Genomic DNA, 9,011 nt, shown 5'->3' on the forward strand with positions numbered 1-9,011 from the left:
TGCTTAGATATTGTTTGCCTATGGATCCCTCTGCACTCTGGGTCATGTGGTAGATCATGGATGTGACACTCCCATTAAGTCCTTTGTAGTCCACTCCCCGTTTGTAGAGCACGTAGAACGTGATTGCGAAGGTAGATAAGCTCTATTCTTGATCATCCTTAGTAATGTTCCTTATGCATAGATCCAAAGTTAGTTATACTATAGATGAGAGTGTATATATTAGGGTGTACAAAAGACTTAGTAGATAAGTAATGACTTAGGAATCTTTTGCTCTTAACGAATCTCCTGCTTAGATGTACTACATTTTATGAGTATCTAATTCTATCTCTAGAATACCACTATTACCTTACACTTATTATTTAGTTACCCTATGACTTACCCCTACAATAGCATGAGAGTGATTATTATCATAAGTATACACATTTGTCAATATCTCTATGCCAACACCACTCCATAAGCTCCTCCCTGTGATAAAATATAAATAACAATACCTGGTATACTCCCGGGTGAAATGATACAATGGTATATTATCTATGCGCTTGCGGTTACTTTAATATATATATATATTTCTCTAAAGAATACAAGTGTCATTAATAATTACCAACCACGCATTTTTTGGCATTATGCTAGGGATGACAACCTAGTAACAAGTGATGCTAAGAAATGCCAATAGTAGTCTATATACGTGCGTTTGTACGGTTACGGTTCGTGACGTGTAGGCCAACTACCTTTTGTTGGAGTCATGTTCACCCAATTTATGACCATGCCAAGTTATATGTGCATGCCATGTACTATTTTGGTTGAATTGTTTAGCTATAAATCTATTTATTAGTCTTTTTTCTAAGGCATGTAATGATTTGTTTACATGATTGGTTCCTAATTTCACTCATCATGTTAACATTGACTATGATGAAGTAACTTTTCCTTTGTATGCATTTTCCCTATTACTTTTACTCAATATGACATGTGCATCCTCGATTTGCTTTTACTCGCCAAGTTGGTGTGAATATGACTAGGTAAACACTTTTAAAGAAAAAACATTGTACATACATAGATGCTCACATACCCATATGCATACTCACCCAATCAAGACATAAACATATGTATGTATACTTTTACATTACCTCTATGAGCATCTTCGAGAGAGGAGAGACTAAGTTGTCTCTATGGAAAAGTTTATCTTACATGGAATTTTTATGAGTACATTATTGATCATATGCAGTTTTAATTATGTTCTAATGTGATTTTCTTATTTGTTCATACTTGGTATAGGCATAAAAAGACACCACAAAAAGTTGGTTTGATTGTCCCTCTTACTCTTATGGTTTTCGATCGATGAAGAATAGGGGCTATTTGACTCATGACCTGAGATTGCCTCATGTTGGCATACTTCAAGTTGTCTAGTTGTTGCTGAACAAAGAAAGCCACACACAATTTTGCTTCTCTTAGAGCAGAATCCAAAACTCCACAAGTCCCGTGGTGTGTGGTAACTAGTAGGAGAGAAGTTTGGCGATTGCTCACCTAAGGCAAATTCATCTAAAGCACACATATGTGGCAAATGGGTAGGTATCTGTCATAGGGTTGAAACCGCGACAAGCATGTTGTTTGAGTCAGTGTCAGAGTATGGGGTCTCCGGAGGCTCGAGTGGACTCAGGAACACAAGAATCACGTAGAGAAGACACAACGGTTTATCCTGGTTCTGGCCAATTCGATCCCTACATCCAGCAGCTGATGATCCTTATACTCAAGAGCACCCAAAATCTGGGGGTTACAACAGAGTGTAAAGGAAGAAAGTTTGGTAGGGGGGTTAGCTCGGTGCTAATCCTAAGGTTGCCTCACCGCTAGTGGAGCCTCCCCCTTGTCGGAGAGGAAGGAGATGGCGGGATGCGGTGGAGGAGGGGCTCTCGGTGCCCCTCTCTAGGTTGCCTTGCTCTCGGCGCAGAGCAGAGGCATATGGAATGGAATGGAGTGTCTGGTGATCGAATTGGGATCCTCCCTCCCCTCTAGGTCCAACCCTATCTCTTATATAATGAGATAGGTCGGGTAGAAGATGGTTTGGGGGTTCTAGTCTATGGTCTATGTGCGTCAGAGTCTAGGAGGGACTTGCAGTAGTGCGTCATGGACCGTTGTGGTGTCTTGGAGCCGAAGAAGCTTAGGCGTTATCCATCTATTATGTTCTGACACTCTGCGTGTTAGAGGGTGTCGGCTTGGACCGACATCCCCTAGGTGTGACCTTCTGGAGTCTTCTTGGTGGTGAATGAGGTCAGCTCTAGGGGCTGACGTGCGGGCCTAGAAGCCCTCGAGCCCCCAGAGGTCGCGGGAACCTTTGTCTTCTTGTGTCACGCCCCAGACGTGACCCTATCAAAGGAGCAGTTGGTAGGGGCATGCCTAGGGAGCGGTGCCAGGGCGCCCCTGGGCATCGGTAGTCTAGGGCTTGTCTTCTTATGCTCGGGCCTTGGCTAGCATCGTTAGCTAGGCAGGAGCCGTCGTAGATCAGGAGTCCAAGGCTCAGGGAAGCCCCAAGCCCCAGGCGGAAGCTGCGGTTGAGTCAGGCTCGGTCGAGTATCTTTGCCAGAGGGTGTGCGTGAGCGTGCTTGATAGGTATGGCCCCTAAGCCCCTAGGCGATCCTAAAAGGTTTGGTCGAGGGGTCTTTTTCGTTCAGGAACCATTGGACCCGAGGCTTAACATACCTACATGTTAGGATCTTGTCAAGAGCCCCTAAGCACTTCGTGGCCTCACCCGGCGTGATGGTGACGAAGGGCTGAATTCGATCTTCTGGTTACCGAACCCTCCTTGGCGAGGATGGCTTCCACTAGAGAGAGTGTTGTGCCCTACTTGGAGCCTTCTTCTCCTATATGATGGATGGTGCTTGGCTATCGAGGCTGAGCGAAGATGATGCTGATCCCTTCGTGAGTCTTTGTCGCATGGGTTTTCGACCTGAGTGAGAGCTTAGTGGACTCGTCTAGGAGTCGCCGACTATAGGCCTAGGGCACCCTCCTTTCTGATCGGAGCCTATTGTGGGCCGGGTGATCAAGAGCGCTGGGCTCTAGCTCAGGGCCATCTGATCATCTGGAGCTCCACGCCCTTCTAAGGGCTGCGATAACAGGTCCTGATCCTCTCAAGTTGGCCTTCTGGGGCCGACCCTCTGTAGCCATAGATCGGGGAAGTAGGAGCGCACCGAGGCTCGGACGGAGGCCCTCATTGGGCCCATTGCTCAGCGACTCCCGACATAACTCTGAGGAGTTGGTTGGTTTTTGGGGGATGTGTCACCCGAGCGCCCGTTGATTGGAGGGTCGAGCTGCTCCATCTAGGGAGCCAGCGTAGCCCCCGAGGCCATTGTGGGGCCTCCTTGCCAGCGAAGGGGCAGCTTCTGGGCGCGCCCCATTCGCTGATGCCTTGCGTAGGTAGTTGATGGCGTCTGGGTCATCGTGCCTGGTGGAGGAGTTATGACACGTGTGCGCGCCCCATGCTGTCTCGTCTCATCTAGGAGATGGGACGTCAAGGCCATGTGGAGCAGATCTGGTGGAGGAGGAGCCATGGCACTTGGTGCGCGTGGATCCGAGCCATCGATGATAGCCAGTGGGCCCAAGGTGAGGCGGATCCCCACAAGTCCCGCGAGGAGGCGTACGCGGAGTGGGCGGCGTGAGTGAGGGAAAGTGGAGCGGGGACTTGACTTGTTGCCAGCAGTTCCCTAACTCTGCCTTTACTGCACGGCCGTCATCATGTAACCACCCAGAGGCATGCTGCGGGGATTGAAGGGAGCCTAGCCGGTTCCCTAGGGTCCTTTGTAGCCGCTGATGGCTGATCGGAAAGCCTAGAGCTACTCATAGCACACCGCCTTTGGCTATAAAGGGAGGCCCTAGGGGACACGACATCTTCAATCCCTTCCTCCGGCCCCTGCTCTTCTTCCTTAGATCCATCTTCTTCAACGGTTATGGCAGTAGCGATGAAGTGCGACGCTTCCCTCCAAGTGAGCTTGGTGTTGTCCACCGGGCGACTGCTTCTTTGAGGGTGGAAGGACTCCAACGAACCATGGGGCATAGGCCAAGGCGGCTAGGCCCGTGATCCAGCGGCTCGCTGTTGTTGCGGCATTGTAACCGCATTAGCACGGGGTAGCGGGCTACCGGGCCTATGGTCTAGCATCGCCCCCGTAGCTTCATCACCAGAGGTGGCATCATCGAGGGCAAGGTGGCCCACGTGGACACCAATAGGCTTCTGGCCACCTGCGGGGCTCAGGGACTCCTGGACTTCTTACTGCGGCACTCCGGTCCTATGGTTAGGCTGGACGTGGCGCTCTCCAGAGGGCTTGGGCTGCTGTGGAGTGCCAATCTCCAAGCAGCGGCTAGGAGATCTCTTCCTCTTCTTAGCGTGCTCTGTCCCTCCTATGAGCAGCTTGCCGAGCTTCTAGGCTTGGGGCCCTGACCTCCCCCTTCAGTCTCAATGAAGATCGACCTCCAGGGGAGGTAGGGTCACTTGCATGGCCAGTCGTCGATGGGCCTTCTTTGGCACCCTGCCGCGGCACCGGCATCTTCCGTTTTCTAGCGGTTTTTGCTGCCATATATTATAATCGGGTCGTTCCCAATTGATGAAATGAAATTACTTTCGTGTGTAATCTCATTTTGCTCTTGAGTCATGCTCAGAGACTTGATCCCTCATTGGGCTGGGCTATTACGATAATGGCCTCATTGGCCAAGATCGCCGTGCGCCGTGCTGCTAGTGGGTAAGTCCGTGAGAACCCTGAGTTTATGGTCGTTCCAGGCCCTAGTCATGTCCCCTAGAGGGAAGATCCTCGGCTTCCCGACTGAGCCACTCGTATAGTTCCTGAGCCCGTCTATCGGTACTTAGGGGCTCACTGCCTCCCTCGTTGGGTCACCACGGGTGGCTCAAGTCAGTACTTGGACATCGTTCATCACAACGGTCGAGGTGCTTCTGGGTGCCCCGGCTATAGCCACGTGGGCTCGCCTCCTAAATGTCCCTCGCACTTTTAGTTGCTTTGGGCGATCTTGAAGCCCAGTGGGCCGGCCTTGAACCCTCGGTGATGCCCCTTCTGGGGGGCCCTTGGACCGACATGCGGTGGGGTGGAACGATCTGGTGAAGGATCGGGAGATAGGCAGAAATCTGCAAAGAAAATGAAATGGACACAAGAGAGGGGAAATATGACATAACTGGTAACGCGATGGCCAGGGCCACTCCATTAGCGTCTTGCTGATATTTCACCTACTCCTCCTGCTCCATCTATCCCATACTCGCCTCGCTTGGGGGCCTTCTGCAGCGATCCTCCTTTAGAAAAGGTCAGCAAGTGGTTAGCTTAGTCGATCTTGTGATGCGATCGACCCATCATTGGGATGTCTAGGGTCAAGGAAGATAGTGAATAGAGTAGACAGAGGTAAGTGAAGCAAGAGGGTCAGGGGGTTGGGACTTATCTTGGTTTTTGTTGTTGGAGAGGTAGGCCGGCGAGGGAGGTCGGCAGGCGGCCCATGGCTTGGGAGGCGTCACTTCTAGGTGGATGGCTCAGCGATGGCCTTACCTCATGGGGAAAGGTCAGAACTCACCTTGATTGGGTCAACCCCTTCTGGGGAGCCGAGCACCTAGATGGAGGGGCCAGCTGAGCCATCGCTGCCGCTAGAGGTCTTGATTGCCTTGCCGATGCTTAGTTGGTCGAGCTCCCCTGCCGTCTTGGTTGCTTCCTCCGCTGGCGCCCTTCCTACGTCACGGCCAGGGCCGTTAGGAGCACAGGGGCAATGAGTGTGGCCGCTTGGGCGACACAGTCTTACTTGCAGTAGTAGGCTTGATCAAAGCTGCCCTCGATGGTGATGACCCCCTTCGGGCTAGGCATCTTGAGATTGAGGTAAGTGTAGTTGGGGACGGCCAAGAACTTGGTGAAGCATGGTTGATCGAGGAGGGCGTGGTAGACACTAGGGAAGTCGATGACCTCGAAGGTGAGCAGCTCCTTGTGGAATTTGTCTGGCTGGTCAAAGGTGACGTTGAGCCAGATACGCTCGAGGGGTATGACTTCCTTCCCTGGCACAATCCCGTAGAACGATGCCTTGCTGGGGCGTAGGATGCTCTGAGGGATGCCCATCTTATTGAGGGTGCTGGTGTAGAGTATGTTGAGGCCATTGCCCCGTCCATCAGCACCTTGGTAAGGTGCATGGTGCCCACTATTGGGATGACCATGATTGGGTAGCGCCCTGGATGGGGGACACGATCGGGATGGTCTTCTCGATCGAAGGTGATGGCCGTTTGGAACCACCGAAGCTGCATTGGGGTGGCGAGGGTGTGGACGGCGTTTACCTCCTACTCAATGACATGGCGCTGCCGGTGGGATTCATACGCCTGGGAACCCCCAAGATCATGAGGCAGCGCTTGACCTCAGGGAACTCATTGTCTTCCTCCTGGGATCCATCCGCTAGGTCATCGGCCTTCGGGGTAGGTTCTAGGCCTTGCCCTATTGACAAGGGTGCTACGGATGTAGCCCTTCATGGTAGCATAGTCCTTGAGAAGATGCTTTGCCTACCCCTTGTGGAACAGACAGGGGGACTCGAGCACCATCTTGAAGTGTTCTGGTCATGCAGCGTGCCCACAGGGCTGAGGTTTGGCGGCATAGTCGGCCGCGGCAACCATCTCTTCCCCACGGTGCTTCCGGTCCTTGTTCCACCTATCACAGCATCATCACCACCGCTACGGTGGCCGGTGGCCATGGCTTTCCCTCTAAAGTTGGCCTGGACAACCTCCTTGCTAATGGGGTACTAGGTGGCAATGTCCAAGAGCTCCCGCGTCGTGCACGGGGTCTCATGGCCGAGCACGTGGATGAGCACCTCATAGGTTGTGCCATAGATGAAGGCGTTGATCACGTTGGCATCGATGATGTTTGGGAGCTCATTGCGTTTCTTGGAGAAGCGCTGAATGTACTCCCGGAGGGTCTCGTCGGCCCTCTGCTTGCAGTTGCAGAGATCCCAAGAGTTCCCCGAGTGGGTGTAGGTACCCTGGAAGTGGCCGATGAAGACCGCACGGAGATCGCCCCAGTAGTGGATGCTGCTAGGCTTGAGCTACTCAAGCCAAGCTCTGGTTGAGCTTGACAGAAGTAGAGGAAGGTACTAGATGGCGAAGTCGTTATCTGACCCCCGGCCTTCATGGCAAGGCGATAGTCCTCTAGCCAATGGTTCGGGTTGGTCTCGCCATCATACTTGGAGATGTGAGTCGATGGTCGAAAATGCCTAGGGTAGGGGGCTGCCCGAATCGCTGCCCCGAACGCTAGGGGGCTAAAGTGATTCGGGACGGGGCCCCCACCCCGTCGCTCAGGGGTACGGGACTGTGCCTGAGCGTGGTGCCTGGCCTCAATGGTGTCATGAATGTCACGGTCGTCACCGATCCGGTGCCACATGGGGGAACGCCGAGGAGAAAGGTCACGCCTTCGCTCCTATCGAGGCTTGGCGCCCTAGGTCCTTGGCCAGTCGAAGCTATTGCCGGAGGTGTCATTGCTACTCCCTACCACCCATGGGGTGTGAGCGTCAAAGCGCCCCCCATTAGCAGTGGCCGTCATCTAGGATGGTTGGGAGAGCGCGACATGGCGCTGAGAGGCTGAACTTTTGGACTGTTGCTCGAGGGCGACGTGGAGGAGCCTCTTCACCTCATTTAGCCGCTCATTGGTCTTCGGGTCCGGCGTGTCAAAGATGTCTTCTAGGTGGCAAGCGGTGGCCGCCATGTTGTATGCCATTTGGGGGAAGTAAAGGACGCTAGGAGCCCCTATGCGGGCATCGTCATCATCGCCGAGAGGGTGCGTGGTTTGCTGCTACGCAAAGTCCTGCCTTTGGTGCTCGAGCTCTGCCTCGATGGCCTCCAAGTCCACCTACCATGCGCACAAGCGGTCTGCCTTCTCCTAAAGGTAGGCCACGTGGCTATGGGTACTCTAGTCTAGCGACATGAGCCCGGGCGCCTCCTGAGCAAGATCATCGACGTCGACATGGTAGCACATGCGCGGCGGGGCATCGTAGTCGATGTCGTCGAAGTCGTACTCCGGTCCATTCCCTAAGAGGACCTTGAGGAAGGCGCGGAGCGAGGGGACGTCAGTCCCTGCTACACCAGAGAGGATGATGCTCCGTGGCACCTCACGACCGATGAGGTGCTCTAGCTCTAGCTAGAAGGACGTTGTCGCATTCTGTATCCCAAAAGGTAGGTCCGATAGGTAGTACCACAAGGGATCAGGCAGTGGGAGCACCTCACTGGTGGTGATCTGGTAGTGGACGTTGGCCAGCATGTAGAACGTCTGGTGGTGGTCCGACACGGTGGGGTTTAGGCCTAGACCATGCCGGATCTGAAGGGCCAGAACCTCAAGATATGCTCCCAAGAGTCCTGGCGGAGGAGGCGGCACCAGGGGCTCGTTGCCCACCGGTGTAGCCCCGTGGAGTGGACGAAGCTCGCCATAGCAGTCGATGATGTAGGCCAGGCTCGCAAAGTTGAGGACCTGGCCTGGAGCGAAGGCGTCGGCCATGACGGAGAACTCACTGGGGAAGCGAACACTGCTGTCTGGGGTGGTACCGCTTGCTCCAGCAACGAGGCAAGAGGCTCTGGCAACCATAGAGCCAGAATCACACTTGACGCTGCCCCCTACTAGGAACACCAGCTATCGCAGGGTCGAAACCACAGCAAGCATGTTGTTCGAGTCGGTGTCATAGTATGGGGTCTTCGATGGCTCGGGTGGACTTAGGAACACAAAAATCACGTAGAGAAGACACAATGATTTATCCTAGTTCGGGCCAATTTGGTCCTGACATCTAGCAGCTGATGATCCTTATACTCAAGAGCACCCAAAATATGGGGGTTTACAACAGAGTGTAAAGGAAGAAAGTTTGGTAGGGGGTTAGCTCGGTGCTAATCCTAAGGTTTCCTCGCCGCCAGTGGAGTCTCCACCTTGTCAGAGAGGAAGGAGATGATGGGATGCGGTGGAGGAAGGGCTCTCGGTGCCCCTCTCCGGGTTGCCTTGCTCTCGGTGTAGAGTGGAGGCAGATGG

At 53.3% G+C, this 9,011-nt stretch overlaps 1 protein-coding gene across 1 annotated transcript; it reads right to left on the minus strand.

The window, feature by feature from the left end:
• Nucleotides 1-5,771: 5,771 nt before the first annotated feature.
• On the minus strand, nucleotides 5,772-6,083 carry LOC136469727 (uncharacterized). The gene has a single exon (XM_066467807.1). The coding sequence runs from the start codon at nucleotides 6,081-6,083 to the stop codon at nucleotides 5,772-5,774; it is 312 nt and encodes a 103-aa protein (XP_066323904.1).
• Nucleotides 6,084-9,011: the final 2,928 nt, after the last annotated feature.

Source organism: Miscanthus floridulus, chromosome 8, assembly GCF_019320115.1.
Source record: "Miscanthus floridulus cultivar M001 chromosome 8, ASM1932011v1, whole genome shotgun sequence".
NCBI lineage: Eukaryota > Viridiplantae > Streptophyta > Magnoliopsida > Poales > Poaceae > Miscanthus > Miscanthus floridulus.

Bases quoted from the DNA above. Each gene is read 5' to 3' on its own strand.
- LOC136469727 (XM_066467807.1), bottom strand. From the start codon at position 6,083: ATGGGCATCCCTCAGAGCATCCTACGCCCCAGCAAGGCATCGTTCTAC.